At 42.4% G+C, this 21,448-nt stretch overlaps 1 protein-coding gene across 1 annotated transcript in view; it reads right to left on the bottom strand.

Annotated features, from left to right (window-relative positions):
- Positions 1–21,448, bottom strand: part of LOC307255153 (receptor-type tyrosine-protein phosphatase mu) — a gene marked incomplete at both ends in the record, with an annotated part of 168,280 nt that overhangs the window by 9,028 nt on the left and 137,804 nt on the right. The window contains 8 exons of the mRNA XM_080033786.1: positions 26–157; positions 2,053–2,226; positions 2,980–3,129; positions 5,639–5,774; positions 6,360–6,514; positions 7,581–7,697; positions 10,297–10,394; positions 17,943–17,979. Coding sequence (XP_079889912.1) covers positions 26–157; positions 2,053–2,226; positions 2,980–3,129; positions 5,639–5,774; positions 6,360–6,514; positions 7,581–7,697; positions 10,297–10,394; positions 17,943–17,979 — 999 coding nt within the window. The remainder of the gene's footprint in view (positions 1–25; positions 158–2,052; positions 2,227–2,979; positions 3,130–5,638; positions 5,775–6,359; positions 6,515–7,580; positions 7,698–10,296; positions 10,395–17,942; positions 17,980–21,448) is intronic.

Raw genomic sequence — 21,448 nt, 5'->3', positions numbered from 1 at the left:
TGCACACGTATCAGGTCGGGTTTACCTGTGCGGGGTCCACGTCGTTGAGCATTACTATAGATGTGCAGTGGTAGTCCAGCACCAGTCTCCAGAAGTCCTTCACTGTGTTAGGCAACGGGTGCTGGGTCACTATGAACGCCGAAGGCTGCTTGTAGCTCTAGAGAAGAGAGGGAGGCAGAAAAAAAAGAAAGATTTGAAAAAGAGCTAAATACACCTCATGCATATTATATAGTACGTAAGCTGACAATTTACCAAGAATAATACAATAACTATTTTTGAAATGACCTCAATCGTCTGCCCTGGCTAACAGTGCCTGAGTGTAAGTTTTTCTAATGGAGATTCCATGTCTAGGGAGATTGAATTAGACCGCTGCACTTTAATGTAGTTTCTGGCTTCTGAGAGGATCCTGTACCTGAGAACGGGTCACCTGCTCAATCCAGGCAGGAGCCAAAAAGTCCATCACTGGACAGGTGCGTTGTCAAGGTGTTCTTTGTCAGGTCTATACCCTGAATAAATCAAACTGATATGCATTGCATTTAGGGTTAACGTTGTGTCTCGTGGAGCGTTTTAGTTACTGAGGCGGAGAACATGGATGTTGATTCAGGGTCAATGTCAAGTTTCATGTATGTCCACTAGGGCCAGGTCAAATTAAGATGAAGTAAAATTAGTATTTGAAAATATTTCTTTAAAATCCATGTTAATACCAGACAAAACAATCCCACCTCACTGTCTTTGTAGTTGTTCTTGAACTCTGAGCAAATCATATGATCTTCATAAGCAGATGGATTATTACAAGTTGTCCTGAAATGTATAATGTTTGAATTCAGCTTGTTTTGTGACATGGCGATTCCAAGGTTGAAAATTAATTAATGTTCTTTCTTTAAAGCCAATAGGGACAACTACTCCTCAGCAAAAAACAGAAATTAAAGAAAAAAAACTGCATCTCCTGATGAATATTTTGTAAAGTTTGTACAACCTCCAGAAAAAAGACACTTAATGGACCCTAAGGTGAGTGTATTTGGTTAACTGCCGTTTCCAGGGTCAAATTGTGTTTGGAATCATTTTTGCAATCAAGTCTCAAGTCCTTGGTTTCGTAAAAAAGGCCTGACTCCACTTACAAATATTCTCCTCATGTATTTATTTTCGATGTTTCCTCTGGTATTAGAGCACAATACATTCTAATTTACGTAGTCCTTGAGTTTGAGTATGCCTTCTCTTTTGTGGGTGTGTGTCTGGGGCATATCAAATTAAATTTGATATATTTTGATGTTTTTTGCCTCTTTTTTTTTGCATAGTTTTGTGATGCTTGTCCCTTTAAATCTCAATCTACATCCTTTTATCTGGTGGTCTTACATCCTTGAACTGAGTTTAAAATATATTCAGCACAGCCAGAATGGATTTCCAAAGCAGAAAACTATTATTTTCCATCAAATAATGTTACGGTATTTTAAAAACATTAGCAATATAAGTCACACAAAGAAAAATCTGAAATCCCAACATCGCCGCTGACATGCACAATAGCCTTAATAAACCATGACGTTTTAGATTGACAGTCAATGGCAAAAAACCTGCTTTGACATCACTGATTAGCGTTTGAAAAGAACATGTGGGAAGGTTTCAGCTCGTACAGTGAAGGCAACTTCACTTTTCTACCTTGTTACTCAGTGTCAATATTCCACTTTATCATTACAGGGTTTCAATTAGCAAGAAATCCAATATTGCTGAAATGCTCCTTTTGGGGCGACAGTGGCTAAGCAGATAAAGGATGGTAATCCGTTCGATTCCCCGTCTCCCGCCACATGTCAAAGTGTCCCTGGGCAAGTGACTGAACCCCAAATTGCTCCCGATGGTTAGCTTGCACCCTGCGTGGTAGCTGCTGCCATTGATGTATGACTCTGTGTTTGTGAATGTGTGAATGAGGCTAAACAATGTAAAGTGCTTTGAGTCTGAGAAAATCAGTGAAAAAGTGCAATAGAAGTGGAGTCCATATTAACCATTACCGACTGTAAGGGAATGCCAGTGAGTATTGCTGTGTGTGTGTTTGACTCTTACATCCATGAGGGCAGCATTGATGTAGTTGGAGCTCTCCCCGTCGATGGTGATGAGGAAAGGGAGACAGCGGTCTGGAGGAAGGACGTCCATACAGCGGTTCTTCTCGTGGTTCCTGGGCAGCAGGGCGATGCTGCAGTCTTCCACTCGCAGCGTGGGAGTCACCATGTTCAGAGTCTGTCAGAGTTGGAACAGAATTACACACTGTCGTAATGTACCGAAAGCAGGAAGGTAGGCACTTGGGGCTCGTGTGTGCTAATTATCTCCCAATATTGTGATTAACAATGCAATTCTTTAATCAGTTACATTAGCGATAGCTATGACTCCCCCGATGTGACTGTGATGAAAACCAAAGGGGGGAGGGGGGGGGGGGGGGGGGGGGCGATGCATCCCATATAACTCTGATTGGTGTGATGAGGGGTGCTACTACTGCATATTAAAAGGTGGAGTCATCAATTCTAGAAACTTTTTGTCAAAATCAGTGAATATCATCTCATGATTCTTTACCTCTCTGTACCGTGTAACAAAAATCTGCTGTTAATACACAGTCTATGCACTTTAAAATGGTGTGTAAACAATGGGTATGTAAACAAAGGAGCCCACCGAAGCAGAGCGTAGGCTATATATTAACACTGTATTTTTTGCATTTTGTGCGCACACAGTAGGCTACTGACAGGTTCGCAAGAAGATATTAATAACTGATTTTGACAAAAAGTGATTTTGACAACAAGCATTCTCCAGATACACCAACTCCACCTTTAGAGCAAGGTGACACACTTTGCAGCTGATTGGCCCCAGAGGGGGGACTGGGCCATTCATCAACAGAAAATATGTTTACTGTTGTTTTGAACTTATCCTACACTAATGCCTTATTAGGGATTTGCATACAGTGATTTATTTACCGCATTACATTTCAACTTGCTTGCTCACCCTGAACTCCTCTTTAATGGGGCTGGAGTTGGTCTGCGGGTCCAGGCGGTTCATGTCGTAGTACACGGAGCGCAGCTGACCGGCGGGGATGGTGGTGTCGCCGCACAGACACGCCTCCAAAATGGCGTCGTGGATGAACACATACTGCTCCTGCAAGAAACGGCATCCTCATTGCGGATCTGTCAGGCTTCCAAAACTCATGACAACAAACATGATTTTTTTTTTTTTTTACTAGCAGCAATAATGCATGAGCCAGTGTTGCTCTGCAGTTTTTGCCAGAAGAAAGCAATGACCTTTCCACGACCTTACCGTGGTTATTCTTTACCCCTAAGGCGGCTTGTATGACTAATATTTGTCATTGTCGATGTTCAAAGGTCACATTACATATGTTTTGCATTTCTGTGGTACATAGGCTGATTTAATTCTATTCTAAAACTTTATTTAAAAATATTTAGAGGCCGAGGAATTTCGTGACCTTTTCAGGATTTTCATAAAAAACGTGGGGACCCTAGCAAAGATGAATCCCCATCATCCTTATTTGCATAATCAAGGCATTTTTTATTTACTTTTGATTTGATTTTCATGCTTTTGGTTTGATTTTAATGTTCTCTGTTGTTATGCTCTGTATTGTGTTATTCTGAATATGTGGCAGACCCCGGAAGTGATAACTGCAGCCCTGCTGTAGCTAATGGGGGTCCTAATAAACTAAACTAAAATAAGGCATGAACTAGGTTGATGAAATAATAACAAAAACATCCTGCACAACAAGACTACAAATCTCGACACATTTCCTCCTCCTTGCATATGTCAGTCAAGCAATCGACATGGTGACACAGCTCCAGGCTTGATGCAAATCTTTTCTGAAATGACATTTTCAGCCGACACTCCCTTGTCACTTTGGACCAAAATCCGCACACATGCACACAGGCACAGGGGTCACTGATTTACAGATTGGCAGGGAAACACGTTGTGCCATTTGTTAGGTCTATAGTGCAGAATGTGAACCGTTGACCTGGGAGTTTGAATGGCTCACTCCAACCAGAATCTACAACATTACAGATCTTATCAGAGCTCATAAACTAAAAACAACAGATTTTCATTTCTGTGGACAGATCGAACCCCGTCGGAGAGTGGGCTCTGCGTTCCAATACCCATACTTCCCTGCTATTTAGTATGGTAGAATAAAAGATTTAGGATGGACCAATTCTTGTGGTCAGATGCAGCATGCTTAAAAATACCCGGAGGCCTTTTAGTGTGGAAATCAGCATGCTTTTTGGGAGACTCTGACCCACAATCCAATGCGCACCGCAGGGGATGTCACATCCACAGAGCCTCCGAGGTAAAACTACCAGCAATAGGACAGATATATAAGCAAGAGGCGAGTTCAATGGCGCGATGTAATGATGAAATAAATAAGGAAAAGTATGTCCCAATTGTATGCCTACTGCATGCAAACTACATACATCTTATGATCAGCTGTAGTATGTAGAATAGAAAAAAAGAAAGAAAGAGTATGCGATTTGGAACGCAGCCTTAGTGTCTGGCCGCGGGATGAGGAGCCGTGCCAACGAGCCCTGAACACCTGTGAGGGAAAACACACACACATACAAACACACAAATACACACACACACACACACACTCTGAAGGTCACTGAACTTGAGGAGACTGACTCAGACTGAACAACATTTGGTCTCCAGTTACTCAAATCCCGATTCGGACGTCAACGATGAAACATTTGCCCATTAAGTCCAATGATGCTTGTGATTTAAAGGGAATTACGGTGAAATGATGCATCCAACGAGACTATGGACACCTCCAGATGGCCGGTGTGCAGAAAGCGCAAAGTCCTTTTTGTGGCCTACGCCGGCATAAAGCTGGGAGGATGAGCCGGGGATGTTTCTCAGCCATCACTAGCAGCTAAATGCACTCAAGTTACAAGCCTCTAAACCATTTTATTATAGCATGTACTGGCAAGCACTTGTGCTTAGCATCCTGGGAAATGGCTGGGGTGTGTGCACTTCAATAAATGTCTTCTGTGAGAAATGATCATAAAAATGTAGAGCCGCCGCCGTAAATACATCTGCTGTAAATATAAACACCATTCATCTGATATTTAATGCGGGTTAGAACAAGCGCTGATGAGCACTTGCCCTGCAGCCCATCAGACGGGTCAATTATAATTTGGATCATTTAGTTACATTAGGGAATATATTCCGTTTGAAATATGCAACACTTGAAGGGGGCACTAGAAAAATGAATGACAGCTGAACATTTAAACTAATTATACTGCATTTTGAAACATAATGGGCATCATCAGTCACTGGCATAACGGTTGAAAACCTTTACCGAATGGATCGCTTCCCCTGACAGAATTATTGACGAATAAATGTCGGGTACTGATATATTTTGGCAGAAAATAAAACCTTTTTTTTGGGGAAACAATGGCTTCTATGCTATTCATTTTGAGCATTTGTTCTGGAGCACAAGAAAAGTAAAGGGCTTATGGCAAGAATTACTCGCAGATAGTGAGTTAATCCATGTTTTGATGGCAACAGCCTGTCTAGCTGCATGCTAACTGAATTCCTATGATATCGATGAGTCCGTGGACAGACCCAGCTTTACTGAGGCCTGACCAGTGTGGGAGCGAATTGACCGTACCTCAGTCTGGACCATGTTGACCCTCCGTGATCTCAGCTCCCTCACACAGTTGTAGATGTCCACCACTCCCTCTCTCTCCGCCATGTCCAGCATGATGTCAATGACTATGAAGCAGCCCGTACGTCCAGCCCCGGCACTACAGGAGAAAACACACACACAGTGGAAGCCTCAGGGGTGCAATACAGAGCATTGTTTATATTTGGTGGACTATAGACATATTTAGGACATATGACATTTAAAAGATTTTTTTCATTTGGTTGTGTTCAGTTTAGATTTTTTCCTTTCAGATATTTGCATATTTTGAAGGGTACGAAGACAATTCTTAACTTACTAATGGTGTCTCACTGCGAAGATAGATTGTTTTAGTATAATTGTTTTGAAAACATAATTGTTCTTGTTTTTGTCATTTTGGTCAACTGAGCCTTTAAGAACACAGGGAGACATTTATTTTATGTAACAATAAGACTGACTAACAAAATAGGAAATCAGTAAATTGTGTTGTTTATATTTTCTAAGTTGATCCTTCATATTCTAGTATGCCACTTCAATATTGGCTTTGATCTACAGTTGTGAACGTATCCAGTAAACAATAGAAAAATACAACCAAATACCTGTAAGCACAGAGAATAGGTACACACAAATACACACTGGCTGGATAGAGATAGACAGAGTAAAAACTAAACTATGGGGCAGAGTGGTCAGTTCCAGGCCGCACACCAACCTGCAGTGAACCACCATGGGCCCGGCGTTGGTCAGGGTCTTAGCCTTGACTCTCCTAATGAAGCCCAGCAGGCCTGTGGCGTGGTAGGGCACGCCGTGGTCCGGCCAGCCCGTGAAGTGGAACTGTCGGATCTCCCGAATCTCATGAGCGCCTCTCTGAAAAAAAAAAACCCCACATGAGTCATCGTGTTAAACACACACGGAGCAGCAGAAGACGGCAGGCATGTGGTGAGGAGATAGATGATAGAGTGCGAGAGGTCCTTCTAAAGCAAATACCAAGTGGGATTGAATACAAACACGCTCTACATGGGCGAGGTTGAGCAGAAGGTTGAACAAAGTTTCCATTATCCGACAGCAAACAGGATGTACAAGGCTGCTGTAGCCGTATTACTTTACTTTGGCATTTCTCAGTCACGCCTCGTCCTTTCTGAGAGGACGGGATTATATGTTACATCTCAAACCTGGGCACAAGGATTTTATTATATAAACAGAATATTTTTGCAGTTTTATTCATTTGGAATTTTAAGGGGAACTCATTGCCTGCTGCTGTGGTTGACGATGAGTCACATTTGAACAGTTTAAAACTTTAAATGACTATGTTGTTCAACATTAATGAACAAATATTGAAAATGAAACTGCAGAAAGTGAATGGTTAGAGGGTCATATTCTTCTGGTGGCTTACATTTTGCTTTGTCGGAAATTTGTGCAATTCCTTTTGAAAATGATGTGGGGGTGGGAGCTACGTGTATGCCAGCCTAACAATCCAAATGCCATTACTATTAAAATCTCAGAATTGTGTTACATAAAAATAAAAAGTATAAAGAAAAGCTGAAATGACGCAGATCATCCTGCAGGGTCATCCTACTTGTTGATGCTAGTTGAAAACATTAGAAATAAAGAGAAATCTAAGACATTTCAGAATAACATTTGAAAATACAATTGGCGGCAGAAGTTACATTGCTGTTGCATTGCTCTTAATCAAGTCACAGAGGCATAGATACTCTTTAAGATGACCCACTCCTGGAGCAACTAGTAACTGCTCTAAAAAGGTGCTTACGACCGACGCGCATTAGATATAACTTCTTCAGTCAATGGCCAAAGGGTCGAGACCTATAGCACAGAGCATCTCCCGGCTGAGTGTGTGTGCTAGAGGTTTAAGATGAAAAAGTATGAGTATTGTTTCAAATATTTAAGTGGCCAGTAGAGGTTAAAATGGCTCTACCTTCTCTACAGCAAAGGTCCTGATGACATACTCCGACAGCAGCTCCGTCTCTATCAGCGTCACCTTGATGTCTCTGTAGATCTCTGTGTCATCGGGCCAGTACTTACAGCACTTTACCTAAGAGTGACAAAAATGATTGTTTTAGAAACCACAGGCACACATACTGTATGCTAAATGCAATCCATTTACACACGCACACACACACACACACACACACACACACACACACACACACACACACACACACACACACACACACACACACACACACACACACACACACACACACACACACACACACACACACACACACACACACACACACACACACACACACACACACACACACCTTTATTTCACTGCACACGCTCATATCAATTATTTGAATGTCTGCAAGTTTCCAGGTCATAATTTTCCCCTCTATAAAGATAATTATCGCATAACATTACCTGCCGTCTGCCACCCTATATTTCAGTTTCTGAAACCTTTCACTTTAAGTGAAAATGAGATTCTCTTCCTATTAGTTTCAACTCCGTGGTCAAGGATGTGCTGCAAATGGGAATCTCATGTATCGATGGAGAGCTCATTCTCACATTATTGCTTTTTTCATTCGCACATCCATAAAGTGAAAATGAGTCTAAAGGTAGATAGAGGGAGCTGTGGAATAGAGAAGAATAGGTACTGAGGGGTGTTGGATTGGTCCACCTTAAGTTTTTGACTACCAGTGATGAGAAATAGACAATATATAAATATATATATATAAAAATTGTGTAATACAGTTGGATGATGGAGATATAATGACAATCCAATAATGATATGAAATAAACCCCTCAGCTGTATGAAACAGATTTCCCAACAGAAATCTAAAAGGTCCCACTGGAAATATTACTTGTATTAGGTATCATAAGAGTGCAAAATTACACCCCTACCCCCACTCCCTCCTTTTCCCTCTGTTCAATTAAACTGTTGATACTGGGGGAGTACGGCTGGTAATAGAGATTGAGATCATGGAGGTATGATCAGAGAATGATAATTTCTGATGAGGGATAAATGCGACATCAGCCACAACCAGATTACATTTTCATTTCTGGAGTCTGTGTGCTGATTAGGAATGAAATGAGATTTTGGTTTTGTGGGACTGTCACAGAGTAAGAGAGAGAGTGAGAGAGAGAGAGAGAGAGAGAGAGAGAGAGAGAGAGAGAGAGAGAGAGAGAGAGGGGACGTTGAGGTCCCTCTCTGTCTCACACCCCTCGATGACTAATCCCTGATGACAATCACAAAATCCACCGTCCGCTTCCAGTCGGATTGAATTAGGCAAAAGCCATTACCTTATTAGATCGCTCTGAATCAGACGCCTGCTTTTTTGGGGAGAGGGAATTAGCCTTTGGGCTAAATTATGCCAACATACACACAGATGTTCTTTTGCATGGGGCAGACTTATGAGGGTGTGTACACGGCAATGGAAACTCATTCCCTCATATGGATAAAGTGTATGCGGAACAAACATCAGGCACATCGGCACACACTACTTTCTAAACCAAATCTCTCATACATCAAAGTACGCCGAGCGCCGCCCCAGTGTGTGGAAACCAGTGGGACAGAGGCAGGCTGTGTGTGTGTGTGTGTGTGTGTGTGTGTGTGTGTGTGTTAGTGGCAGGACTTCCCAGAGTTCATCAGCAACTGTGCCGAGCAGATGGCCCGCTGCGATATGGCGGAGTGATTTTTATGGGGCCCCTCTGTGGGAGCCACCGTCACTGTGACCAACTGTGCCTACCGCCCGCCATTGGACAAGGATCATATACCAGACGGTTTGGAGGGCCCACCGAGGACCGCCACCGCAGCTAAGCAGGTGTGGGGCGGGGCGGGCCAGGCTGAGGCTCAGCTACTGGAGAGGAACGGCCTAATGAGCTACCTAGAGATGGGCCCATGAATCACTATCAGCTCTGCTACATTTAAGCCCAACCGGAAAAGAGAAAAAAACGCACATCAGCTAAATCAAGGTGTTCCTCTGCTCTGTTTAAAGGGGCTTTTCAGTTGGAATGCGTTTAAAATTCTCATGGAGAAAATCCCCCGGCAGTCAAGGCATTACACTGTACGTTAAGACCTTCATTTTCTCTTGATTATAACCTAACCAGGAGGAACCCACGGTGCGAGTTAAGTGGAACAAATTAGGACTGAAGAAGGGGCTCACACGCCACATGCTGTAGTGAACAAAAGGAGAAAGTCAAGGCCCTACCATTAGTTTGAACATTATGAACCTTCCTAACCACTCAATAAGGGGTTATGTCCCCCTTTTGTGTTCAATAAGGACAACATTAAGAGATGTTTCTGCCCGGCAGGAGCTGGCGGCTACGGCAAGCAGAGTATAATCTCCTGTTATAGAGCCACTCAGATGAAACAGTAGTCAGTTGCCTGGATGCCTCTCTGGTAATGAAGGCCATCAATCAGTTTCTTCTCACTTCTCACTGATCAGATAGATGGAAAAAAAAATGCTGGCGGCACCGGAGTCCCACGCTTCACTAAGCCATCACACACACACACACACACACACACACACACACACACACACACACATCTGGGGCACTGCTGTTCAAAGACACACGCACAGGAGATAGCTCCCTTTGCCAAGAGATACAATCAGGCTGTCAAGTCAGCTGGGGGCAAGGTAATCTTATTTGAGATCTGTGGTTAGAGCGAACATGTAATTAATACCCACCCTGCCCACTTCCACCAGGTTGGTCACCATGACGATAGCTGCCGTGTTCTCCTGCCACACCATCCGCCAGAAGTCGAAGACCGTCTCCTGCATGGGGCCTTGAAAAGTGTGAAAGAGAGACAGAAAGCAATTTTAGGTAAAGCCCTTTTTTTTTTACCAAATTCTACCACAATAAAAGACTACAGAAGGGCATTTTATAGCGTTTATTCCAACAAAAGCTTTTTCTACCCCAGTTATTATGTCCTTTTGACCCTAAAAGTAATCTGTAGAGAATACACAATGACATAACCTGGGACACACACACACACACACACACACACACACACACACACACACACACACACACACACACACACACACACACACACACACACACACACACACACACACACACACACACACACACACACACACACACACACACACACACACACACACACACACACACACACACACACACACACACACACACACACACACACACACACACCACAGTCAATTGTTAAATACATAATCTGCTTGGCGTTGTACCTGGATTATATTAACTACAGGGTGTTTACTAGAAAACAAAAAATTCACCAAAAATATGAGAGTCTAATCTTTCAATACACTCTATGGCAAAGAGCAGATGAACACCTAAAAGAAATAAGTATGTCGACACCTAAACATTACACCATCTAATTCCAAAAGCATGGGCATTAATATGTTGCTATAGCAGCCTCCACTCTACTGGAGAAGACTTTTAACAGGATTTTGAAATCACCTGGCTGTACGAATTTGCCCCAGTTCAGCCGCAAACGCATTAATGAGGTAATCAGGGGCTTTGGGCAGCTTCTACACGCCAATGGGAGAACACCATTTCTTTATGGATCTCAGGCTTTATGCTTTGGGTTATCAACATGTCAACCACGGAACTGCCTTTCCAAAAGTGTTGTCACCATAGATAGTAAATAATAGCTGGAAGCAAACTATTCTCTAAAATATCACTGTTTGTTTTGAGCATTAAGATTTCACTAAACTGATAGTAAAGGGTGGTGCCAAAAATCAGTCCCATAGACCAAAACTACACACAGGAATGCAGGTAAAGGTGTCCACACACTTTTTTGTTATTTTGCTCAATTAACTATCATTGTTCTTTTTAATATACTTATCTTTTGCTATATGAATTAGAAATGATTGTTTAATTCAATGGGACATTCAGGATATGTATCCTATTATTTGCTTTACTCCGTGTATATACAATGTGGAAACATGTTATTTTGATCCCAACAATATGACAGTAAAGCTCTTGTCGCTGTCTTCAGAGGCACACAGAGAGAGGCAGATCTACTTACACACACTATAAACAAGGGATTTGGAGGTATTACAGTCCTACAACAACAATGCAGTTTATAGAGATTTTTTTCTTCTCTATTTTCACTCTGCGGCTCAAGTATTGAAAAACCTGTCGAATCAGATATATTTATAGTGCTCCCTCTCCGACAAATTTGTCGCAAAGTGCTTACTCTACAGCAGAGGGCTTAAACATAGATGGAAATAAGAGAGTACAAACACATCGCAAATTTAAAGACGATGATGTGTGTGTGTGTGTGTGTGTGCGTGCGTGCGTGCATGTGTGCGAAAGCTGAAAGTAATTACCACCACACCTCATCTGTTCAACAGCAACCTCGCCACTGAACCAGACCCTAACGCGGCTGATAAACATCAAAATAAATGAGCAGAGAGCCATTGGATGCTTCCAATATTTAAAACTTCACTGAGCAATAATTGTGGATTGATTGGAATTTAATTATTATTCTGGTTAATTCAAATTATTAATATTAGTTTTTAATTAAGCAGCAAGTGCAAAGGAAAAATTACTTCTGACAAATTAATTACTGAATGCAAATGTCCACAGTTGTGCATTCTCCTAGGTTGGCACAAATTACCTGGAGACATGACAAATTATGCAGACACACACGGAGACACAGGCGTAAGACATAACATGGCACAGGCCCAAACTATTAGCATTTTTTTTTTCTCTTCCTTGTCATTTATGTGGTAAGTAAATTAAATAACCCTAAAGGCTCCTGAAACCGTTTAAAAGACCACAATGTAAAACAACTGAGTCCCTTTCTTTGGCTTATGTTGCTTTTTCTCTGCCATTTGGGAAGGCTTATAGTTTTCAAGTATGACAATGGTGTAGCAAAGTAAACTTTGATTGAGTGCTGCTTGGATCCTTTGAGTAGGACCTCAAAGACAAAGACTTTTCTACTAAATCTAACTGCCTCACTATTTTATATTTACGGTAAATGGTCGATGTCTTAACATTTCTCTGACTGATCCATTTGCTTGCTTAGTGGAAGAACACTACAAGGTTTTTTACATGCATATAAGCTCAATAGCTCCCGACTGGGGACTTTTGTTGCTTGTCATCCCAATCTCTCTCTCTCTTCCCCCTTTCATTTCCTGAATCTCTATCAAATCAAACTATCAAAATCAATAACTAAAATGTTTTATTGCATATAAACTGCTTTTAATAACTTTAAAGGAGAAGCCATTAGACACCAGTTGCAGCAGCGCCAGCATCCATTTCTATCATTGTAGTGTTTGTGTTCCTCCCGTCTTCCTCGACAACCTAATTTCCCTCAGGACATCAACAAAGCGTCATCCCCCCCATTTTAATCAGTTGAATGATCAAGCTGTGATTCATTTGCTTTGGGTGGGGCCTAAACAGTGCTCGACTGTCTATCCTCTAACTGCACTCATGTGACATGGGTGATGCTTACATTTTTCACAATCTACAACACAATTAAATTTGGAAAAAGATAAATTATTCGAGTGAACCATCATCTCGACAATCATGTTTCAACTACTACCTTGTTCACATGTCTCTATATGACGAAAAGTAGATCATTTCGCAGAGTGTTATAAATGGTTGTATTTCGGAAAGGGAAACAAAAATGGAACTTGAAATCGCTGACTTATTTCCATCTCAATATCATATCTAGAAATTGGGAACAAAGCTCCTTAGTACAATGCCCATTTGTATCTTTAGAATGCCTCTGGTTTACATGAGGTAGTTGTAACTATAGGACAGCAGTCTCCAATAGCAGTCACTTCCACTCTTTCCAATAACCGCCCAATGTGATTGAACCACCCACTCGGCTGCCTCCTACACTAGTCCCCTTAGGGAGGAGGCGCACTACACCGAGTGTTTGGGTAAGAGGGAGACTGAGAGGCGGGACAGCTGGTGTGTAGGACTTGAGTAACACAATAACACTTGGCATTTATATGGTAAATCATCTAATGGGAGCCTCCTGCCAAGTCCTCAGCCCAGACAATTTATGTTTCCCGTACGCATGTAGACATAGAGAATAGGTGAGGAGGAGATACTGAACTTGATGACAGTCATAAGTGAGTGAGGATGGCACTTGATTTATAGGTGTGTAAGAAAAAAATAAATCACAAACAGCTGTAATTTGGAAGTGTTTTGAAAGACGAGTTGGATGAGTTTAGCTGAAATGGACAATTGGAAGGAAGTTGGAGATTTGTAAGGCTCATTGTTTTGTGTTTCTAACAATATATTAAAAAAAAGCTTGATTTTAAACAGCTTGGAATTCAAAAGTAGTCATGTCTCCTGCCAACAGTTGACACTGATCACTGTAGTAACGAGTAGTACATTTTGTGATATTAAAACCGGAAAAAAAGCCAAGAGAAAAATTTTGAGAATACATGCCAAAAAAAACTTTTATTTCTGGTTCAAAAGCCTGAAGGAACCTATGTATTCCTGTAAAGCAACCTTTTATGGTCTGCTGAATAACGACTGATGTCTGTTAGGGGCAACGACAGAGCTGACAAAGTTGCAATGACACTGTACAATCTCTATGGAGGACATTAGAGCAGATGGTTAGGTGAGAAAATCGTGTGTCTTATATGGTAGACAGCTGTTCAAATCCCATCCCCTGCCAAGAAACAACTTTGAGTTCTTTTATCTATCACCTTGATCTTTCCCTAACCTTAACAAAGCAGTTTTATTTGTTTGAACTGAACCAAACCTTAACATTTGAAATTAACAGTCAAGAGCAGGGTCATATTAATAAAAAAAATTAAGAAATCATAATAATCGAATATCTAATTGAAAGTTAATTACAAAGTGCTTTAGAAATACAAAAAAAAAAAAACAGATAAAAGTGCAAAATAAATTTGTCAGGAGATTAAAATTAATACAGTAACAACTGAGTGCACGAGCACCTGCTCATATGGGGATAATGAGGGGGATTTGCATCTGTGTTTGTGTATGGATTAGACAAACATAATGAAACGTGCCATTAATTGGTAGGCCACTGTTTAAACTATAAAGCTAGCCGTTTGCAACTTAAACTGTCCCCAGCATTTCAAGAAACGCATAGATTAAAAATGATCATAGTAAGTCAAAAAAATACATCTTCACCAAGAGCCTAATTGATGGCTCTATCTGCTTTAGTAGTAGCTATTTTCGGATAGACATGGCTTAAAAGTTCATTTAAGGAGCTACAAGTTGACGACAGTGTTTCTAGTGTGGCTTGCATCACGTGGAGCCTAGTTGGGAGAAGTTTAGAGTAGACACTTCACAGATCACAGAAAAAGAGGAAACACCGGCAGCCAGCAGCTTCAACTTCCAGCTGTCAGAGAGCTATAATGCTGCGGCTGCCGACGCTGCTGTGTTTTGGGACTATAGGCCTGTTCCTCCTTTAAGAAGCGTGGAGTGTGACAGCTGTAGAAATCCCCTAGCAAGGTATACGCCGCCGCCGCCACAACACACACACACACACGCACACACGCACACACACACACACACACACACACTCACTCCCCCTTTCTTACACATTAATATTACATGCAGCAGACTTTGGCATAATGTACACTCACTTATCATTGATTTGCTCTCTCTATCTCCCACCCCTCAGCCCCCGTTGGGCTTTGAGATGTTAACCTGTAAATAATAAAACTTTTTTGCGCTGCTGGTGGTGACATTTGGTGGCTGGCTGTGTGAAGGAGGGGAGGGTGAGGGGAGGAAGAGCGGAGACGGCCGGAGGGGGCAAACTGCTTGATGAAATTCAAACCCCTTTTCCTGCGTCATGAATATTTTCCACATCACCAGGAGGATGCAAGGGAACTTATCAGGGTGTGTTTGTGGCCCCGGCATATAGGCGCAATTCACAGTCTGTGCTGGTGTCTAATGGGTATTTAAACGATCCGCGGAACATGTGAAAATGGACATGGAGGGGCTGAGCTGCACGCACAATCCTGCTAAGTAGGTGAGCTGCAGTTGGTGAATTACTGAGGGAGTCAGTCAGTTGTGGCACAGACTGATGCTGCAACACACACACACACCTGGATGAGAGAATGACCTACATAATGAGGGAGCTGAGGCTTGGGCGATGAGGCTTTTATGGAGTGACAGCTGTTCTACCTGCCGTTGTCACCTTGACAGAGTAAAGGGACTCATCAATAAAAGCCCAAACTAATGAGTGTCATTGTACTTTATAGTGTAAGAGAACAGGGACAACGTCGTCCCACATGTCTGCCATATTAAGCACAACCTCAACAACCCACAGCCAATTTATGCCAAAAGACTTTTTTTTTTAGCTTATCCAGCAATATTTCAGGTATCATAATTTTTTTTTTGCTACCGCTGGTCCCAGTGGACTTGAGTGGAAGTGTCATTCACTGGAAAACTTTAACTGGGGGGGAGAGACAGAAAGGAGAGAGAGAGAGAGATAGAGAGAGAGAGACAGAGAGAGAGAGAGAAGAAGGGACTACTTCCTCATTTTCAGCAGCGGTGCCAATGCCCAGGTGCTCTTTTTCAGGTGCTACAGTATGCACTTTGTTTGACTGAGAGAGACAGGCCTGTGTCTGCCTCTGCTATCATCTCAGGCCGTGCGCTGCCTCAGTGTCAGCACACAGAGCCTTCCTTCCTGTCAGTCTGCCGGAGCCGATGATGAATTATAAAAGGGTCCGCTCTCCCAGAGAATACAGATGTTTCCACACATACACAGAGCTAAAACTGGTCCTCACAACGCTGCCTGTACAAGCGTACGTACGTACACACACACACACACACACACACACACACACACACACACCTCGTCTCTTTCACACTGGATGGCTCCACACAGCAGTGGAAAATCCTTATCGTTGCATTCCGAAATACAGCCGGTGGAAAATGTGGACTTATTATGCAAGCTCAATGAGAAAACAGAGGATAATTAACTTGAATGGGGAACCGCGTTTGGCTTCCCGAGCTTTTCATCTTAGAGAGGGGCTTTCAGTTTGCAATATTTCTTTTGACTGCTGATCTCCATATGCATATTTTTTTTAATGAAATATGGAATGCTCTTAATGACTATAGGACAAATATAGAAGTCGTAATAATCCGGTCAAAATCCTTAAATGCCCCCTGTTAAAGTGGATCGACTTTGTGAACTAGAGCGGAGAGAGACGGCACTTGATGGACAACTTAGTTTGGACGGGCAATGCGTACCAAGTTTTACACACACACACACACACACACACACACACACACACACACACACACACACACACACACACACACACACACACACACACACACACACACACACACACACACACACACACACACACACACACACACACACACACACACACACACACACACACACACACACACACACACACACACACACACACGAGCCCCGCAGCCCTGATTGGTATGCCATCTCTTTTCAAAAGTAAGAGCAAACAGAGGGTTGTTTTAATTGAGACACTGAGGAGGAGAGGCAATGCACTAATAAACAGGTAATTATGCAACTCCCAGCTCCGCCAAAGCAGATTGTGAATCCATTAAGGCCTCTTCGCAAAAAAAAAGAAAAGAAACGCCTCTATCCTTTTTTTTCTCTCTCTCTCTCTCTCTCTCTCTCTCTACTCTCACACTAAAGTGCTACACAAAATCCCCATGCATGCAGCCCCGTTGTGTGGGAGAGACAGCCAGACAGACAGACAGACAGGCTCTCGACAACAAAAAGTCATAACAATTAACCATCAATCAGACTTAACCTCTGGGGGTCATGGTAAGTGCTCCTTGGCCCCTGTGAATCTAGCCGGTCAGATTAACACAGTAACAAAATGTGCCTGTACATGTCAGCTAATCCATTTATTTATTCAGCGTTCTCTCCACAGACCGCCTGATTAATCGCTCCCACACCACCGACTGATGGGAAGAGGAACATCAGTAGAGAGAGAGAGAAAACGTGCTGCTCTGCTCTCGCTCAGAGGTCCGTAAGTGTGTGCCGGTGTGTGTGTGTGTGTGTGTGTGTCTGTGTCTGTGTCTGTTTGTGCCTGTATGTGTGTGTGTGTGTGTGTGAGAGTGTTAGAGTGTGTGTGTGTGTCTGTGCACGCCGAGCGGCACCAGATTTCCCGAACGCACACTTGACTGAGCATCAAAGAGTAGTTTGCAGCAGCGTATGTAAACAACAACGATGGGGATGTTTTTGGAGAGGGATATTGCACCGACGAACACCTGTACACACACACATATACAGGCATCTCTCCAGACAAACAAGACAGCCTTTAAATTCTCACCGCCCACACAATTCCCCACTAGAGTGCCTTGAATTTTTTTGGAAAAACTTTTGTATTCTTACCTTGGGTGGCAATGTAGTGATTTGGCCTGTGGTAGCCCTGAAACACAGAGAAACAAAAGAGTGAGAAGAGAAGATGAGAGTGGCTTCGTTCTCCTCCTCGTAAAAAAAAAGGCCAGCTGTGTGTGTCAAAGCCATTTCTCTCAGAAAACACAACCTGTCTTTGATGTTTTAGTCTATTTTCTATACAATGTAGGTTGACACTTTACTTCTACATCACAAACGTACAAAACAATAGGCTTTAAATGGCCCAATGAACAGCGCTGATATAATCTGTATGGAATCCCAGATGTGCCCATGTTAATGCAGCGAAAAATCCACTTCACTGTTGCTCTACATTAAGAGTGAATTGTTTGGAGAAATGTGTGCGCCGTTCACCAAAATACCCCTGCATAGTGAAGCTGCCAGCTGTTTGCCTGTACTGTGCAACCCATTCAGTGCTTTTTGAGAACAACTGTGTGAGTGTATAGGACTGAAAAGCCTATAGTGATGATGAATGCGGCTGGGTACGAGATGCACAAACACTCTCCATCACGCTCACTCTGTAATGCGCAGCAGCACACCTCTGGAGTATGCAGCCAAAGTGTTGATAATCCCCGAGATACAACTAACAGCACTGATCTGCGCAAAAAGGCCCCACCAGTCCCACGGATTACTCTAATCCCTTCAAGTTTTATTTGTCCAATTCCTTGTCGTCTCTCCAGAGATACGCAGACAGGAAACAAAACATTAGGACTTAAAGGCTCTTCACCAGACCCTGCCTCCTCTTGATTGTCTGTCTACAACCACCACCCCCCACCCCCCACACACACACACCCCTGCTGCTCTGCTTATCTCACTCATATTCAATTTAACTTGGACTGTGATTAACGCTCCTCCAATGAAGGGGAGAAACACACAAAGGATATTTTCCTCTCACTCAGTCTATCTCTCTCTCTCTCTCTCTCTCTCTCTCTCTCTCTCATCCACATGGGCTCTTTCAGCTATTCAACTGTCCTCCATTTTAATGACTTCTTTATCTCTGGACTGAGGAGAAGAGATTTGTTTGTGCTTTCATGTTAAGTTTCTGTCAAGTAAAGTGGTGGAGGCCCGGTACGCAGTCGGATTAGAGCGGGCCCTCACAGTGGCTGTCAGGTGAGTACAGCTTACTATAAATGGACTCGCGGCTTCTTAGATGCATGTGTATACAGTAGGTACATGATACAAATGCATAAATGTCCATGTTGACATGAATAATTGAACATGCCATGTTTCCAGGGATGTGTAAGATACTAAAGGGGGAATTAAATATGTGTTATGTTAACTGTATTTTGCTGAATTTCTTTTCATAATGATCATGTATCCTTTCCAGAAGCAGTGGGGAGCAACAGTGAAGTGTTTTTTTTGCCTGTAGGCATGAATTTGTATTTTGAGTCTGAATATCATTAGATTAGCTCATTTTTTTGCACATGTGGAGTAGCAAACCTATCAAAAATACATTTAGGGACTACTTATTTGCTTTTCCAAATACACTTTGGAGAAAACAAAGTAAATGAAGCGTTTTATGCATTACATGATACTATGTTCTTTAGCAATGTTTATTTTATGATGTAGAAAGTGTGACAACCTTGTGCAGAACGCAAAAGTCACCGCGAAGAGCAAGCGCTGGATTACTAACTGGGCTGAATGAGGAACTGCCCTAAGGCACCAGACCCTAAGGGGCCCTGAAAGCTCCAGATTTACTGTGTCAGTAGTTTTGTGGGAATTTGTCATTCATTGCATTATTTTTTGTGTGATTATGCAGAACCAATGCACCATACGAATTTAAACTTTAAGTTGGGTTCTGCATCGTTAGCATCTTGTCTATCCGTCTTGGAGGGCAGTGGTTCACAACTTCTCAAGGGGTCACTAGATAATTCTGAGAGGAAGATGATTGAATAAATAACAAAGAAAATAATATAGTACTAGCCTTATTACTGTTGTTCCTTTAAACACTTTTTAAAAGGATAGGTATTGTGTTATTTGTTAAATCCTACATATCCAACTTGTCATAATCCACTATTGCAATGTTTAATGACAACCACAACCTATCCTTAACCAAATGCTTTGAGTTGCCCAAACATGACCCTGAAAACATGTATTATTTATTCTGAAGTCTTTAGGAGTCTCTCTCGCGAGCAAAAACAAATACAATCGTTGAGTGTGATGAAATTTTCCTTGCTATTTTGATAAAAATGTAATCTTGCAAACACAAATTGTGTTTGTCACTTCACTTCTGTGCACATGTTCAAGTCTTTAGCACATCACTGCATCCCTCCAGTACATCACCCTGGCAGTCCTCTTTGTGCCCCATGTGCACACAAACACAACTCTAGAGACAACAGGCTATTACACTACGTTTCCTTGCCTCCTAAATGCTTATGAAAATACTAAATCAGCTGTGGAGAAAGGAAGCATAAGCGACTGGCCCTGCTTAGTCGTACATGCCTCAGAATAACAGGCAGTATGATACCAAACACTGTGGGAAATGTTGTATGTATAAGAGTTTATTGGGCAGGACAAGCTTCTAGATGGGTTAAAAAGCTTTCTGAAGAGCAAAAACATCATTAACCATCTGCTTGCATTTTCGACTAAGTACTTTTTCAATGAAGGCTGGCGGTGCGGTGGAAATCCTTTTCAATCAGGACCCTCTTTAATATGCGTATATTCTTATCTTATAATGGGACTCTCTCCATTGTGCGAGTCTTCTCCGCCAGCGCCCCTTTTCACGGCATAATGGGCCATAAACTGAATAGCGGGAAAGGTAAATAATTTAAGCCCCCTGCATTTGCCGTGGCACACCTTGCATTATGAATTTATGTTTGAAGGCGTAACAAGAGATTACAAATTACCACATTAGAGGGGGCGGGGGGAGAGAGAGAGAGAGAAGCTGGGAGACGGAGCGAGAGCAGAAAAAGCACTTAGGAAGTCAGGTACAGCACCAGGCCATTACACTCGGAGCAGCAGCATCTGCTAAGAGAGGCCAGTGGGCTGCTGTGATTGGTCACATCCTGCTACTAACACCCCTATCAACGGCAAATCGGGTCAGATCGGGAGGTTCACTACTGTGCAAGTTAAGTGGTGGGAGATCTGTTTTCAAACGGAAGGCATGTCTCACGCTACTTTTTAACGACTTTTACTCAGTGTAAAGGTATGCTAAAGGCACACGTGTGCGTGTAAGTGCTGTGCTGCGAGTAGTCTCCTGTGGTAAGAACAAACACCTCTTTAGATAACTGCTGCTGCCTCTTAGTGTGATTCACTGGTCTGTCCGTGTGATTCTTTTTTTTAAGTGTCTTAACGGTGGAGGAGAAGGCAGATGCTGCATGTCGATGTGAAGCAGATTGAGGCTGAAAAACAGCTCGGCCGTTTTCAAGATTGTCCTCGCCAGAAAATGACAACATTGGTTGGTCGCTCGTTTCGCTTAAAATGTCCAGACATGACAACCATGACAATGACAAGATGCTTGTCCCTTTTGCTAAAGCCAGCACTTG

The sequence above is a fragment of the Ammodytes marinus genome (assembly GCF_949987685.1).
Source record: "Ammodytes marinus genome assembly, chromosome: 9".
NCBI classification, from domain to species: Eukaryota; Metazoa; Chordata; class Actinopteri; order Uranoscopiformes; family Ammodytidae; genus Ammodytes; species Ammodytes marinus.
This window is presented reverse-complemented; position numbering and strand designations above follow the sequence as displayed.